The sequence below is a fragment of the Acipenser ruthenus genome, chromosome 10 (genome assembly GCF_902713425.1).
Source record: "Acipenser ruthenus chromosome 10, fAciRut3.2 maternal haplotype, whole genome shotgun sequence".
Classification (NCBI taxonomy): Eukaryota; Metazoa; Chordata; class Actinopteri; order Acipenseriformes; family Acipenseridae; genus Acipenser; species Acipenser ruthenus.
In genome coordinates this window covers 203,446-221,136 of record NC_081198.1, presented here as the reverse complement: position 1 = coordinate 221,136, position 17,691 = coordinate 203,446, and the positions used below count along the sequence as shown (strand labels likewise).

The 17,691-nt window shown below is 47.1% G+C and overlaps 1 protein-coding gene across 5 annotated transcripts in view; it reads right to left on the bottom strand.

Annotated features, from left to right (window-relative positions):
* Positions 1-16,351, bottom strand: part of LOC117409859 (ral guanine nucleotide dissociation stimulator-like 1) — a 46,609-nt gene extending 30,258 nt beyond the window's left edge. For 3 of the 5 annotated variants that reach the window (XM_059031378.1, XM_059031381.1, XM_059031380.1), the window contains exon 1: positions 4,340-4,929. In XM_059031378.1, the coding sequence (XP_058887361.1) occupies positions 4,340-4,528 (189 nt within the window). In that variant the 5' untranslated portion in view covers positions 4,529-4,929. Of the gene's footprint in view, positions 1-4,339; positions 4,930-16,135 lie in introns of those variants that run through there. The other 2 variants (XM_059031384.1, XM_059031385.1) reach the window with 2 other exon arrangements.
* Positions 16,352-17,691: the final 1,340 nt, after the last annotated feature.

The window sequence follows — 17,691 nt, the reverse complement described above, 5'->3', positions numbered from 1 at the left end:
GCCCTGTGATTGCTGTGTTTCACGGTTCCTCTAACACCCTGTGATTGCTGTGTTTCACGGCTCCTCTAACGCCCTGTGAATGCTGTGTTTCACGGTTCCTCTAATGCCCTGTGATTGCTGTGTTTCACGGTTCCTCTAATGCCCTGTGATTGCTGTGTTTCACGGTTCCTCTAACGCCCTGTGATTGCTGTGTTTCACGGCTCCTCTAACGCCCTGTGAATGCTGTGTTTCACGGTTCCTCTAATGCCCTGTGAATGCTGTGTTTCACGGTTCCTCTAATGCCCTGTGATTGCTGTGTTTCACGGTTCCTCTAACGCCCTGTGATTGCTGTGTTTCATGGTTCCTCTAACGCCCTGTGATTGCTGTGTTTCACAGCTCCTCTAACGCCCTGTGATTGCTGTGTTTCACGGTTCCTCTAATGCCCTGTGATTGCTGTGTTTCACGGCTCCTCTAACGCTCTGTGACTCTGGTGTGTTTCACAGCTCCTCTAACGCCCTGTGATTGCTGTGTTTCACGGCTCCTCTAACGCCCTGTGAGTGCTGTGTTTCACGGTTCCTCTAATGCCCTGTGATTGCTGTGTTTCACGGCTCCTCTAACGCCCTGTGATTGCTGTGTTTCACGGTTCCTCTAACGCCCTGTGATTGCTGTGTTTCACGGCTCCTCTAACGCTCTGTGACTCTGGTGTGTTTCACAGCTCCTCTAATGCCCTGTGATTGCTGTGTTTCACGGCTCCTCTAACGCTCTGTGACTCTGGTGTGTTTCACAGCTCCTCTAACGCCCTGTGATTGCTGTGTTTCACGGTTCCTCTAACGCCCTGTGATTGCTGTGTTTCACGGCTCCTCTAACGCTCTGTGACTCTGGTGTGTTTCACAGCTCCTCTAATGCCCTGTGATTGCTGTGTTTCACGGCTCCTCTAACGCCCTGTGATTGCTGTGTTTCACGGTTCCTCTAATGCCCTGTGAGTGCTGTGTTTCACGGTTCCTCTAACGCCCTGTGATTGCTGTGTTTCACAGCTCCTCTAACGCCCTGTGATTGCTGTGTTTCACGGTTCCTCTAACGCCCTGTGAGTGCCGTGTTTCACGGTTCCTCTAACGCCCTGTGATTGCTGTGTTTCACGGTTCCTCTAACGCCCTGTGATTGCTGTGTTTCACGGTTCCTCTAATGCCCTGTGATTGCTGTGTTTCACGGTTCCTCTAACGCCCTGTGATTGCCGTGTTTCACGGCTCCTCTAACGCCCTGTGATTGCTGTGTTTCACGGTTCCTCTAACGCCCTGTGAATGCTGTGTTTCACGGCTCCTCTAACGGTCTGTGACGTGTTTTATTCCACAGGAAATAAGTGTTATAAAGCATAGTCTGCGTAGAGCTTTAAACTAATTCGCTGCATCTGAAAAACTACAGTGAAACTGCATTGGAGAAGGACTCCTATTTATCTACGAGTTCTAATCAAACTGCAGTGGAACTAACTGGAGCCCTCAGCGTGCAGATGAGATGAATGATACCTGCTCTGAACAGACAGCCTTGCCGTGCATTCCAGTAATGAGATCAGCAGGCTGTGGAATTGTTTCCAGGGCAGGCAGGCAGGCAGGCAGGGTGCCCCCCAACACACACTCACACACGCGCACACACACACATGTACACGCACACATACGCACACACACACTCACCACCTAACCCCACCCTGCAAGCTAAACTCTGCAAATCAGATTAAAACAGCCATCAAGAGTTATAGCTCTGGTGCCATTTTCACTGCCACCCCCTTCCTGCTGGATTTTATTAACTTTGAAACATGCTCAGGATGTAGACAGGGCAGCCCTCTCCTCCATGCAGGTTCATAGTCCTGCAGTGCTGACTTGCAACAAAACGCTACTCTTTCATGGAATGGCTCCCTGGCCTCTCCTGGCTGTTGTTTGCAGTTGAATCTCTTCTATGTCTCTGTGAGGGAGGAGGAGTGTTCGACAACCTTGAAAAGGTTTATTTTTACTTATTTTATCATTTTTTGTAGCTGTCTCACTGGACACAGTAACCAGCCCAGAAATCCCTGGTTGTCAGTGGAAGTGTTTGGAGAGGTGAGGTTTCGCACAGCAGGACTGATGACAATCTCTGGGTTTAAATCATTCACAGCACAGACCTTCTCCACTAAAACATCAGTCCATCAGCACTACTTATCAAATGACATTCAAAGACAGCTTTGTGTAGTTTCCTAATTTTTTGTATGTGTTATTTTCTTTTCCTATTTTTTATTTTTTTGTTTCCGGCAGGACAATCTTTCTCCACAGAAATGTTTGCGTTTTTTTAAAACAATGGGAAAATTCCGACAGTGGTTCTATTGATTGGTTCAGTTCAAAGATTCCCTTTACTGTCAACAGTCAGGTCTGAGAGCAATTAACCCTCCGTGTGATTGTGAAACAAGCTTCTTCTGAGAGCAGCGTGTTCCGGGCAAAGTTCAACAAACTGCAAGCGCTAGCCTTAATCAGCATCAGATACAAACACATACAGACACACATACATACATACATACATATACATACACACCGGTATATACAGACACATAATCCACGCAGTGAGCCTGCGTTCCTGGCACCACACAGGACAAAGAAAACCACAAGGAAGTTTTATAAAAGGCAGGTTTGCAGATTCTGCAACAGCAGAAAACTTGGCATCAGTCAGTTTCTTTCAGCACGGAAAGAAAAACTCTTCACTGTTGCAAAAAGATAACAAAAACCACTGGGAATGCTAGTGCAGGGTCTCCCACAGCCGCCCAGCGTGCCTCCCATCACCTCTTTACAGAACAATGAGGCAGCTTGGCTCTGGGGTGAAATACTGGGGCTGAGGGGCTGCAGTGAATTACACTGATAACCCCAGAGCGAGCCCATACAATGGTACATGGCATTTTTACAGTCTTACCATGCTTTCCCTTACCACAGTTTGCCATGTTTATTAATATGCCTTACTATACCTCGCAATTCTTTATTGCACTTTGCTGTGCTTTTACTGTGGGAGGGCAGACTCAGTGACTGCACAGGTCAGTGACTCAAGGAGTTTACAGTGTACCGGCAGTCAGGTTATTCAGTATTGCATGAAAGTGGTGGGGTTCCTCAGAGCTATCCTATGTGACTAACCTGTGTCTCATACTGCTGCTGGTCAGGCCTGTCCTGGACACCGAGGTGTCATTACAGGGCAGGGAGGGTTAGGGTCAGGGTTAGGGTCAGGGTCAGGCCTGTCCTGGACACCGAGGTGTCATTACAGGGCAGGGAGGCCAGCTCGCTCGCAGCTCACCCTCCTCACTCCTTTTGCCAGCGCTTGTTGTTCCTGAAGATTAGTTGCGTATTGAGTATTGATAGCTATTTACAAAGTTAAAAGCACTGCAAGGTGCTGTTGTGAAAGGTCTGTAATGCAGGTACGCATTGCAGAAAGACCAGGAAACCACTAGAAAAGGAAAGCAATCATAAACCTCGTAAAATAATCCCAGTCCATCTTCTTATCCTGCACACAGATGGGAAGGGTGTGCGTCACAGCGAGTGTGTTGTTAGAAAGCCCCCTGATACACTGAGGCATGTAAACTTGCTTTCTCTGAAAGCACATGATTTGCCTGCGTGTCGGAGTTGGAAAGCTTCCCCCAGACCAGTCTCGAGACTCACAGAACTGCTGAGCAGGAAACGCAGACCGGCGACCCTGAGCAAAGTCTGCACCGCTATACTACAGGAGGGGAAACAAGCTGCTAACAACACAGAGGCAGCAAGAAAGAGCAAACAGCAACTTTGAATCATTAACATTAACCTGCTTTTCATTTTAGAAAAATAAATGGTGTAAACTGTATACAAGAGAAAATGCAGCCCCAGTGCTCTAACCACTGACTCAAACCCACCGCAGCCCGGCACTCTAACCACTGAGCTACTCAAACCCACTGCATCCCACACTGCAGCCAAGCACTCTAACCACTGAGCTACTCAAACCCACTGCCTCCCACACTGCAGCCCAGCACTCTAACCACTGAGCTACTCAAACCCACACCATCCACACTGCAGCCTCAGCACTCTAACCATTGAGCTACTCAAACCCACTGCCTCCCACACTGCACCCTAACCATTGAGCTACTCAAACCCACGCCTTCCACACTGCAGCCCAGCACTCTAACCACTGAGCTACTCAAACCCATGCCTCCCACACTGCAGCCCAGCACTGTAACCACTGAGCTACTCAAACCCACTGCCTTCCACACTGCAGCCCAGCACGCTAACCACTGAGCTACTCAAACCCACGCCATCCACACTGCACCCAGCACTCTAACCACTGAGCTACTTAAAACTCTCTCCCCTATACACAGCTGAGACTCACGCACCCAGGAGCCGCTGTCTTCAGGGGGCCTGGTCTGGTATCTCTGCAGGGCCACGTTGGGCTCCCCCAGCAGCTCCAGCTCCAGGCTCTGCTGGATGTCTCTGATGACGGAGCGGCGCCGGTCGAAGAGAAAGGGGGGCTCTCCAGTGGGGCTCCAGGGGGGCAGCGCCCCTACAGGGCAGTGTGAGATCATGAGCGAGCCGGGCACCTCAGCAGCACTGCACCAGACAGAGAAACAGAGCAGCACTGCGGTGGATTCCTTTTCTTTATGTGCAGGTTTGCAGGGCTGCTGGCATGGTTCGGTACTCCTCCTGTCCTGCTGCTCTTTTAAATCTCTTCTTCGACACAGTTTTGTTGGTTGAAAGCGTCTCTGTCTGTGCTGATCAGCTCCCGATTTCTACTGGTTCTGGATTTCCTATTCCCAGTCTGTACTTGTTCAAAGTGCTCTGCTCCCAGTATATGCCAGTTTGTGCTCCCAGTTTGCCCTGCTGGGATTCCCTTGCTGTGTCACATGTGTGCAGGACTGTCCAGCACAGCTCTGTGTTTCAGCGATGTGTGTGTCTCTCTCTCTCTCTGGTGTGTGAGCAGAGCCTGCTGTTCACACTCAGCCACACTATAGACTAGGAGTGCAGCAGTGATGTCAGCGCTGGAGACGTGAGAGAAAGAGCTGGAAAACCTGGCCTGGAGCGCGTGGGTGGGAGTGGGAGGAGAGCGGATCCCCCCTCCTTTGTCACTCCGATCGCTCCTCAGAAATCTTAACATCACAACAGCAATATGTTTTTATTATAGACTGTGCCAGTGTGATGTTGGAGATGAGGGTTTAGACTTTGTGTCAGTCAGTTATAGAGCTTTATGGTCCTGTGTTAAAAAGTAACCACAGTGAGACCGCAAACAGCCCCCCGCAGAGGTGATGAGGGCTGCACTGCCAGGCGGCTCAGTGTCTAAATACACTATGGAGCCCTAGGTTCGAATCTCATATCAACTTAGCCATCAGCGGACCCCTCAGATCACAACAATACCACCCAGTTCAATTCATCCTTTTAAAAGTTTACCACAGTAAAATCGCCAGAGGGGTCCCTGTGAGCGAGGGGGCCCTAGCCTGGAGCCCTGTGTCTGTGAGCAGGGGAGGAATGTAAGCAGAGGGCCATGTGTCGGACCTGGTTAATCTGAGGCTGAATAAACTGCTCTGGGGACGCAGTTGTGTGTGAAATGCTGTTTTTCACTGAGGATTAGTCTGGACCAGCCAGTGCTCTGACACAGACCCTCTCTCTGCATTCCTGACGTGTCCTCTAAAGTGCAAGCCTGACGCCCCCACCCCGAAACACACTACCCCTGTCACTGCCGGCCACTGGGGGCACTAGTGACAGGACACACCGTGGTGTAGACAAAACCAGGGCAGCAACAGGGGAAGTTAGAGTAAAGAAACATTGTGCCAACTCTGTCATCTTAGTGTTCCTACCATACCCATTGCATTTCTGCAGCGTCCTTCATGTGCAAGCATCCCAGGGCAGCAAGCCAAAAGAGCTCCAAACTGCTAGCTAGAAAAAAGGCAAATCAAAAGAGATATATTTTGAGCTCAGATTTAAAAATACTGACAGACTCAGCGTTCCGGAAAGAATGTGGAAGTGAGTTCCAAAGTGAAGTAGCTTGAACACTAAAAGCGCTCATACTGCAGTTTATTAATCAAGTTCTTGGAATTATGCAGAGACCATCATTTGCCGATCGGAAACTACGAGCCGGTTTATTGGGCAGAAACCATTTTAAAAGCAATTTTGGAGCACTGAACAAATGAGCAAGACTGAGTGTGATTCTAGCAGAGCAAGCTCACTGACGAACACAGACACACAAACACACTGACTCACACACACACACACACACACACACACAGGCTCACACAGGCTCACACACAGGCTCTCTCACACACACACACACAGGCTCACACAGGCTCACACACAGGCTCTCTCACACACACACACACACACACACACACACACACAGGCTCACACAGGCTCACACACACACAGGCTCACACACACACACACACAGGCTCACACAGGCTCACACACACACAGGCTCACACACACACACACACACACACACACAGGCTCACACACACACAGGCTCACACACACATACACACACACACACATAGACACACACACAGGCTCACACACACACTCACACACACACAAGCTCACACACACACAGGCTCACACACACAGGCTCACACACACACAGGCTCACACACACAGGCTCACACACACACAGGCTCACACACACAGGCTCACACACACACACACACACACACGTTTGCATTCCTATATTTGTGGGGACTTCTCATTGACTCTCACTATATCTTTATTTACTATTTCTAACTCCAGTCAGACAAAACTCCACACAGGGTGAAAGTCGACAACAAAACTAAATATTTTGACACTTTTATTATTTTTTTTGAAGGTATATTTAGTTCTTAAAAACGTGGTTTACAAAGTGGGGGTGTCCCCACACATCCTTTTTTCAGGAGTTACTATCTTTGTGGGGACATTTTCTCAAATTATGTCTGCACTTTGATAGTAATACCTGCCCACATGCACACACACCCACTCATACACACACACACACACACACTCACACACACACACACACACCCACACACACACACACACAGGCATTGTGAAACGCAGACAGCAGTGAAGGAAGGAATCGTCAACTCAGCTATGCCAGTGCCAAGTCAAATTCTTTGATCACTAACGGCTCTAAAAATATGAACAGAAAAATGGAAGTAACCCTCTGGACTGTCCCCCCCCTCCCCCTCCCTGGACTCTTGGCATTGCCCTGGGCTTCCTGTGAGGAGGTAAGAGCAGTTAATAACAATCTTGTGCTTTGCATGGTTCACTCATGTATCTGTGGTTATACAGTATTTCCATCCACTCTTAATCACTGACCCGTCTGAGAGGTCTGTCCAAAGCTCGAAAATAACAGCGGTGGAGACGGGCTGGTCAGGAAGTGGCCAGGACTGGTGACTCCCTAACCATGCCCTGACCAGCGACAGTGAATACAGGACTAGTCCTAGTGACTCCCATACCACACCCTGACCAACAACAGTGAATACAGGACCAGTCCTAATGAATCCCATACCACACCCTGACCAACAACAGTGAATACAGGACTAGTGCTTGTGACTCCCATACCACACCCTGACCAACAACAGTGAATACAGGACCAGTCCTAATGAATCCCATACCACACCCTGACCAACGACAGTGAATACAGGACCAGTCCTAGTGACTCCCATACCACACCCTGACCAGTGACAGTGAATACAGGACTAGTGCTTGTGACTCCCATACCACACCCTGACCAGCGACAGTGAATACAGGACCAGTCCTAGTGACTCCCAGGTAAAGCTAAGCTGTCCCAAGACAGCTATAAACCTCGACTACACCACCCAGTGCACAAACAAGATTGAATGTCTTCTAAAATATGTTTTTAAGTGTTCGGTGGGTGGCTACCTCTAATCAATTTGAGAATGTATTTTCTCTTGCACTCTTTGTATGACACAGCCGACCCTGACACAGCAAACAGTGCATGAGAAATACAGTCTTGATTAGCGGTAGCCACCCACCGAACACTTAGGAATCTACAATACATACAGCATATATCTGGAAGTTGTATTAAAATGTTGTACATCTCGGTACAGTCACTGCACCCAGGGACTGTTTCTGACTGGCATACCACTGCCAAGCTATTATTGGGTTTAATACCTTACTTTTATTGCCTATAAAAATCTGTAAAAAAAGATGCAGACCAGGCGTTTTGTTGTGCGTGACCATGATGACCTGTTTGTAATTACAGTGTAACTACAGTGACAATGCAGAGCAGGATGTCAAAGTCTACCCAGGCAGTGGAGCTGCTCTTGTCTGAAGCTATCCTAGACATGCAGGGATCAGGGTCACAGCCTTCACCTGATCTAAAAGCAGAGCTGGGGGCTTCACTGGCCAAGCACTTCAAATGAAGGACAGAGAACTTCACTGCCAGGACAGCCCTGCACAGACTGTGCACAGCACGTTACACTCCATCTAGGAGACCGTGGCAGTTCCACATGACACAAAAAAAGAAAGCGATTTCTTATTGCGCTCAAGAATGTGCAGAGAAGGACAGCTTGCGACTTTACTGGAAACGGGTGAAGCCACTGGGGTCCAGAGAATTGCCATGACTGCTCGTTACCTTCATCATTATAACAGGGCTCTGTGTACCAAGGTTAAAATCAAACACCTAACAGTGCATGGGACTCTCATCAATGTACTGTGTAAATGGGGCTCCCGAGTGGCGCATCCAGTAAAGGCGCTCCGCGTGGAGTGCAGGGTGCACTCTATAGTCTGGACCGAGGACGGGAGCCTCCAGGGGGCGGCACTCAATTGGACGAGCTCCGCCTGGGGGAGGGAGGGTTAGGTCGGCCAGGGTGTCCTCGGCTCACCGCGCACCAGCGACCCCTGTAGTCTGGCCGGGCGCCTGCGGGCTTGCCTGTAAGCTGCCCAAGAGCTGGGTTGTCCTCTGACGCTGTAGCTCTTGGGTGGCTGCATGGTGAGTCCGCAGTGTGAAAAAAGTTTTTAAAAACACAAAAACAATAACAAATAAGCAGCGCTTTTATCCACGCTGCAAACAATAATACAAATAATAATAAAACACTGCACAAATATATATAGGGGCGGGACACTCCGCCACACCCCGTCTATGCTCAGGGTTACTCTGCCCAGCTGATAGCCCTTTCCAGGACCTCTTAGCTGGTAACATCCCAGTTAAACTGGATAATAAAGAAATAATGAAATTGCCAGCCAGTCTCTGAGGGAAGAGGCTCCCAGTTTAACCCCGCCCTGTGTTCACAGCGTTGTATCTTTAACAGCTCAATAAAGAGAGTCAATGACTTTACAGGAAGCTCCGCCAGCATGTTATCACTCTGTAAAGAGCTGCTATAATCAAAGTCTGCTTTTTAATGAACCTTTTCTTCATTTCAAATGTAAACAAGTATGATTAGAGCCAGTGGAAAATGAGAGACTGGCCCCCTGCCTGTCTGTCCGCCTGTCCTTCTTACTCTCTGTGTGTCTGTCCAGTGCTGGAGAACTACTCTCAGAGTACAGCTGGGAACTGTGCTGTTTCCAGTGGCACAGGGGCTTGTTGAAACAGGCACAGGGGAAGCCCAGAGACTGTAAACTGAGAGGAAGCAAAGCCCTCCCTGCTGTCAGTCTCGGGTTTAATAAGAACATGAGACGAGACTGTCCGGCCCCTCAGTGCTCCGTTCCTAGTAGATGATTGATCTGAAAACAAGTTGGGAGTGCGCTGTGCACAGCTGGCTGTAATTGGATACCAAGAACCAGGGAGAGCCCAGAAAAGTGTAGCAGAGCACAGTAAAAGCACAGAAAAACCTTCCAGTTTTACCATGCCTGTTTTTATGGGATGAAGGGTTGTTGTATAGGGTTAGTCATTATTGCACACACAGCTGCTAATAACTGGCAAGCAGGAAAGTGAACCACCAGTGATATTTTTTATCAAAAAGTTGATGGGAAACATATGAAAAGCACAGAACAGCACGGTTCACACACTGAATTCAGAAAGCTTATCTTACCCCCCTGCGCTCCCCCAACCCAGTTTGAGAGCCCTTGCACTAGGCTCTATACTGAAGTTTTAAGTATTGTAATTCTCCTCAAATTATTCCAGTGTGTGTGTTGAGTAGCTTTTTATGCAAGTGTAGAAATGTTCTGGGAAAGCATTGTGAAGAATGGGCAAACGCACATAAGCACTGGCTTGCTAATGTAATGTCTGGTAAAATCTGGGAAAACAAGCTATTGAAAAAGACACCAGTGTCGAAAGTTAATATTAGTTTTTCTCAGCATTTAAAGTTTTAGTCCGAAGTAATGAGAAAAGCATGGCAAACTGTAAAACAAGCATGGCAAACTAACGAGAGGACCCCCAGAGATTGCCTGCAGAACCAGTGGCCCGCCCTGCTGTAACCCGACCCGCGGGCCAGATCAGGAGCAGATGTGAGCAGCTGCAGAGCAGCACTCTGTGGGCAGCTTCCTGACTGAGGGCACCCCGGAGTTCAGAGGAGAAACAGCAGCAGCCAAATCAAACTGCGTTTCAGATGGAGCGGACCTGCATTAGTCTGGAGCAGAATGCAAGTTCAAAACCTCCAACAACACGTTCAAAATATTCCTACAGCTTCAGAACCAAAGACTTCACACATAGTGAAGTAAGACTACTTTATATTCTCAGCCTAGATCTTCATTAGGTACTCATTGGAAGACTGCTAGTCTTCTAATAAACTTCAGTAAATCGCTCCAAATGAATGCTCTGCCTGTCTGTCTGACTATCAACCGTAACTATCAAACACTAAATGGTGCTGAGTTTAGAAACCTAATTCCAGTGAAAAACGTTTCGACTTCATTGAAAGACATGGTAAAAAACTTCCAGCGGAAATGTTTGTCAATTTCTGTCTAACTATCTGCTCCATATTAACTCTGTCAGTCTGTCTGTCTGTCTCTTTCAGTTCAGACCTCCCTCCAGTCCCTATGGAGCTCACAAGCACAGCAGCGCTCTGCTCTAGGGGCAGTGAGTGAAGACGCGTGGAACTCTACACAGCTGCCCCACAGTGCCACTCACAGGTCACATGAGGGAAGGCACTGCCAGGCTGCCACTGAGGAAGCCCAAAGTCTGCAACTGTTTTCTAGTGGAAAGAAAACTGTCGATGGTTCAAAACTATGGCCAAAATACTTCCCAACTCCTGACTTCCAGGTGTCTCAATGGGATGGAGATAGTTGGTTTGCATTATTTTTTACGTGAATCACAGACTTGTTACACTAAGCAATGTGCATGTTTGTTACATTACAGCGATGGGAATAAGGCTCCCATTGCATTGAGTCTAATAAGACACAGCTGAGCTTGTTACCTATACACTGGGGTTAATCAAGCTCATAGTAAAACCTGGAATGGGGGAAAATGCTGTGCAATAGGAGTCTTATTTCCACAGCACAGCCACACCAGTCCCCAAGCCCCAGATTGGTGTTTAATTAACGAGTAATGACATAGGAACTCGTCCAGGAGCTGTCTAACCAGAGCCTTTACCAGGGTTAGCAAAATGAAACTTCTATTGCACTGTTATCACAGTGCTGTGTGATGCACTGTTGTTACGTGTCAGTGAGATGTCAGTGAAATGTGGTTAAAAGCTCTAAAACCATGAATGCAGACGAGCCCAGCGCTTTTGCATAGTGATTAAGATGCGTGTTTGCCGTGCACGCCCAGCCTCTGCCCTGTTAAGGACTTTTATAAACAGACTGTGAATGTGCTTTGTGCACAGGTACAGCATGAGATCGTTTCTCCAGATGTCCCTCCCCTGGCCCTGCAGTTCTGTTCTCATGGGCTCTGTCTGCTCAGAGAGACACTCTCAGAGGGAGTCCATTGCCTGTGCCAGCACTCTGCCAGTCCCAGGCCCAGGAGAGGAGCGTTTCTGAGGGAACAGATTCACTAACCTCTCCCCCGGGAACTCACACAAAAAACAGGACCTTTACGGCTCAGCGCAGAACTGCTGGGAAGGAAATAAATAAATACAAGACAAAAAGGGCTGGAGCTGGAGTGTTTGCCCAGGACGTGCAGTGCTAAAAACACAGGGACCAAAATGCCATTATAATCCCAACGCACTGTACTAGCCTGACAAACCCACAGCAGAGCCATTAGCAGCAGACCAAAGCATCCCCAGCCACAAACAACAACACGGCCTTTGTTATGAGTATAGGACAAAGGTCCTGATACATAGTGTAGAGCACAGTGTGTGAATGGAGAACCACATGGACAGGGTGTGAATGGTGAACCACATGGACAGTGCGTGAATGGTGAACCACATGGACAGTGTGTGAATGGAGAACCATATGGACAGTGTGTGAATGGAAAACAGCATGGACAGGGTGTGAATGGAGAACCACATGGACAGTGTGTGAATGGAGAACCACATGAACAGTGTGTGAATGGTGAACCACATGGACAGTGTGTAAATGGTGAACCACATGGACAGTGTGTGAATGGTGAACCACATGGACAGTGTGTGAATGGAGAACCACATGAACAGGGTGTGAATGGAGAACCACATGGACAGTGTGTGAATGGAGAACCACATGGACAGGGTGTGAATGGAGAACCACATGGACAGTGTGTGAATGGAGAACCACATGGACAGGATGTGAATGGAGAACCACATGGACAAGGTGTGAATACAGAACCACATGGACAGTGTGTGAATGGAGAACCACATGGACAGGGTGTAAATACAGAACCACATGGACAGTATGTGAATGGAGAACCACATGGACAGGGTGTGAATACAGAACCACATGGACAGGGTGTGAATGGAGAACCACATGGACAGGGTGTGAATGGAGAACCACATGGACAGTGTGTGAATGGTGAACCACATGGACAGGGTGTGAATGGAGAACCACATGGACAGGGTGTGAATACAGAACCACATGGACAGTGTGTGAATGGAGAACCACATGGACAGGGTGTGAATACAGAACCACATGGACAGTATGTGAATGGAGAACCACATGGACAGGGTATGAATGGAGAACCACATGGACAGGGTGTGAATACAGAACCACATGGACAGTGTGTGAATGGAGAACCACATGGACAGGGTGTGAATACAGAACCACATGGACAGTATGTGAATGGAGAACCACATGGACAGTGTGTGAATGGAGAACCACATGGACAGTGTGTGAATGGAGAACCACATGGACAGTGTGTGAATGGTGAACCACATGGACAGGGTGTGAATGGAGAACCACATGGACAGTGTGTGAATGGAGAACCACATGGACAGGGTGTGAATGGAGAACCACATGGACAGGGTGTGAATACAGAACCACATGGACAGTGTGTGAATGGAGAACCACATGGACAGTGTGTGAATGGTGAACCACATGAACAGGGTGTGAATGGAGAACCACATGAACAGGGTGTGAATGGAGAACCACATGGACAGTGTGTGAATGGTGAACCACATGGACAGGGTGTGAATACAGAACCACATGGACAGTGTGTGAATGGAGAACCACATGGACAGTGTGTGAATGGTGAACCACATGGACAGGGTGTGAATGGAGAACCACATGGACAGGGTGTGAATACAGAACCACATGGACAGTGTGTGAATGGAGAACCACATGGACAGTGTGTGAATGGAGAACCACATGGACAGTGTGTGAATGGAGAACCACATGGACAGTGTGTGAATGGTGAACCACATGGACAGGGTGTGAATGGAGAACCACATGGACATGTTGCCACTGGTCACCCCACTGTAGCTGCCCTTGGTAGACCAGTGAGCCACAGTACAGATCCGTTCCATTGCCATTGTAGTGTCACAGTCTCTGTGCTGAAACAACCTTGTACAGTAACCGGTATGAAGTGTATGACACAGAACTCAGTGCCTGCAGCGAGGGGCTAAGCTAACCCTCCCTCCCCCTGGAACCCGCACAGCACAGAGGCAATGTTAGGAATAAACCACTTTACGTCATGGAAATTAAAATGAACACTTCCGGCCACATTCGCGAAGCTCCGTATTTACTCTCCTTCTGGAAGGAAAGAAAGAACCCCAATCACAATTCTAAAAGGAAGAAAGAACCCCAATCACAATTCTAAAAGAAAGAACCCCAATCACAATTCTAAAAGAAAGAACCCCAATCACAATTCTAAAAGGAAGAACCCCAATCACAATTCTAAAAGGAAGAACCCCAATCACAATTCTAAAAGAAAGAAAGAACCCCAATCACAATTCTAAAAGGAAGAAAGAACCCCAATCACAATTCTAAAAGGAAGAAAGAACCCCAATCACAATTCTAAAAGGAAGAAAGAACCCCAATCACAATTCTAAAAGGAAGAAAGAACCCCAATCACAATTCTAAAAGGAAGAAAGAACCCCAATCACAATTCTAAAAGGAAGAAAGAACCCCAATCACAATTCTAAAAGAAAGAACCCCAATCACAATTCTAAAAGAAAGAAAGAACCCCAATCACAATTCTAAAAGAAAGAAAGAACCCCAATCACAATTCTAAAAGAAAGAAAGAACCCCAATCACAATTCTAAAAGGAAGAAAGAACCCCAATCACAATTCTAAAAGAAAGAAAGAACCCCAATCACAATTCTAAAAGGAAGAAAGAACCCCAATCACAATTCTAAAAGGAAGAAAGAACCCCAATCACAATTCTAAAAGGAAGAAAGAACCCCAATCACAATTCTAAAAGGAAGAAAGAACCCCAATCACAATTCTAAAAGAAAGAACCCCATCACAATTCTAAAAGGAAGAAAGAACCCCAATCACAATTCTAAAAGAAAGAAAGAACCCCAATCACAATTCTAAAAGGAAGAAAGAACCCCAATCACAATTCTAAAAGAAAGAAAGAACCCCAATCACAATTCTAAAAGGAAGAAAGAACCCCAATCACAATTCTAAAAGGAAGAAAGAACCCCAATCACAATTCTAAAAGGAAGAAAGAACCCCAATCACAATTCTAAAAGAAAGAAAGAACCCCAATCACAATTCTAAAAGAAAGAAAGAACCCCAATCACAATTCTAAAAGGAAGAAAGAACCCCAATCACAATTCTAAAAGAAAGAACCCCAATCACAATTCTAAAAGGAAGAAAGAACCCCAATCACAATTCTAAAAGAAAGAACCCCATCACAATTCTAAAAGGAAGAAAGAACCCCAATCACAATTCTAAAAGAAAGAAAGAACCCCAATCACAATTCTAAAAGAAAGAAAGAACCCCATCACAATTCTAAAAGAAAGAAAGAACCCCAATCACAATTCTAAAAGAAAGAAAGAACCCCAATCACAATTCTAAAAGGAAGAAAGAACCCCAATCACAATTCTAAAAGAAAGAAAGAACCCCAGTCACAATTCTAAAAGAAAGAAAGAACCCCAATCACAATTCTAAAAGAAAGAAAGAACCCCATCACAATTCTAAAAGAAAGAAGAAACAACAACTCTAGAATGCTTACAAGTCCCTACATTAAATACAGCAGTTTATTTCTGTGTTTGGGAACTTTAGCGGCTGCTTTTGTCCAAACAGTTTGCAGTACAGAGCTTTGAAATATAACCCTAAGAGTTGCCTGTTACTGCATGATTGCGTTTCCTGTCAGTAAAACAGTGTAGAGCAGAATGTATGTGATGTGTTAGTACAGTGCATTGAATATGTATTGTTGTGCAGCGTGGTTTCAGTGCAGCTCAGTGCTGATGAATCACAGTCTCTTTAATGAAGCTGTCAGGCTGCTAGTGAGAGTGGAGGAGAGGGAAGCATGACCCCTTTCCTTTCCTTGCTTATTTGAATGTACTGTATCATTACACACACACTGAGGCAGACTGAGCTCAATCAACTCCTTTCACTCTCAGAAATCACAAAACAACACTGCGAGAACACATGGCAAAGCAAGCTCTCAACCTCCCAGGCAGTCTGCTCTGCAGCTGCTCTTGGATGTCCTGCGGGGTCACAGCCTGGACAGCTCCGCTGCACCCCAATATCCAACCCCAATTCCAGAGCACAATGTATAATCTGTTCTCTCCATACCTCCAGGCAAACTGAAAATAAAAACAAGAAAAAACGTCCCTACGAAACCAAGTTGTTCACTGCCACAGTAGTTTGAAAACATGATCACTGGTGCTCTGGAGCAAAAGCTAGGATCCTGGGCACAAATCCCTACAGTCACTACAGCAGAGATACACAGCAGTACAACCCCAGACACTCACCAGAGCAGGCACATACGCCATGGTATTGGGCCAGAACCCGGGCCGGTGCTAGAACTGTCCATGTCGAGCGGCCAGCAGTGTGCTGGTCCTGCTGTACATCCTCTGAGACAGAACCGGGTCCAGAGATCCAACTCTCAGCAATCACTCAGCACACAACACAGAGCTGGGCCTCGACAGAGCTTTCTGTGCTGTGAGAGAGGGGAGACACACACACTCACACACTCACACGCTTCCTCCTCTTGCTGGGATTCACAGAACAATTCCTGGAAGTGTGGCTGCTGAGCTGTTTAAAAGAACCCCGATCAGACTGTCTGTCTCCCGCTGAGCAGAGCGGCTCTGCCAATATCCCAGCGTCAGAACACAGCCCCATATTAGGGAAGCTTCCTGCCAGGAAAGAAATCCTCGAAAACCCATTCCGACACAGCTTCCTGCTGGAGAGAGAGGAGCGTGGGGAGAGAGGGAAGGAGACAGACAGAGAAGGGGAGGAGAGCAGGGAGAGAGTGCGCGAGGGGGAAGGGGAGAGAGGTGGAACTCTGCTGTGTACCTCTATTACCTTTGTTTTTTCCTTTGACTGGAGCTAAAGCAGCCTGTCTGCCTGTCTGTAATGATAAGAGACAGAGCTGGGGTGAGAGCTCAGCTGCTGCTGGCCTTGTTTTGAATGACACATTGCGAGGGAGGGCTTATTGAAGAACGTTTTCGTAAAATGTGTTTAAAAGTGGAGTGATCTGGTGCATTCTCGGAGCCAGTTACAATAAGTGTGGGCTGTGATACATTTAAGATCTGTCCCAGTCATACCTAAGAGCCAGTTATAATAAGTGTGGGCTGTGATACATTTAAAATCTGTCCCAGTCCTACCTAAGAGCCAGTTACAATAAGTGTGGGCTGTGATACATTTAAGATCTGTCTCAGTCCTACCTAAGAGGCAGTTACAATAAGTGTGGGCTGTGACACATTTAAGATCTGTCCCAGTCATACCTAAGAGCCAGTTACAATAAGTGTGGGCTGTGATACATTTAAGATCTGTCTCAGTCCTACCTAAGAGCCAGTTACAATAAGTGTGGGCTGTGATACATTTAAGATCTGTCCCAGTCCTACCTAAGAGCCAGTTACAATAAGTGTGGGCTGTGACACATTTAAGATCTGTCCCAGTCATACCTAAGAGCCAGTTATAATAAGTGTGGGCTGTGATACATTTAAGATCTGTCCCAGTCATACCTAAGAGCCAGTTACAATAAGTGTGGGCTGTGATACATTTAAGATCTGTCCCAGTCATACCTAAGAGCCAGTTACAATAAGTGTGGGCTGTGATACATTTAAGATCTGTCCCAGTAATACCTAAGAGCCAGTTACAATAAGTGTGGGCTGTGATACATTTAAGATCTGTCTCAGTCCTACCTAAGAGCCAGTTACAATAAGTGTGGGCTGTGACACATTTAAGATCTGTCCCAGTCATACCTAAGAGCCAGTTACAATAAGTGTGGGCTGTGATACATTTAAGATCTGTCCCAGTCCTACCTAAGAGCCAGTTACAATAAGTGTGGGCTGTGACACATTTA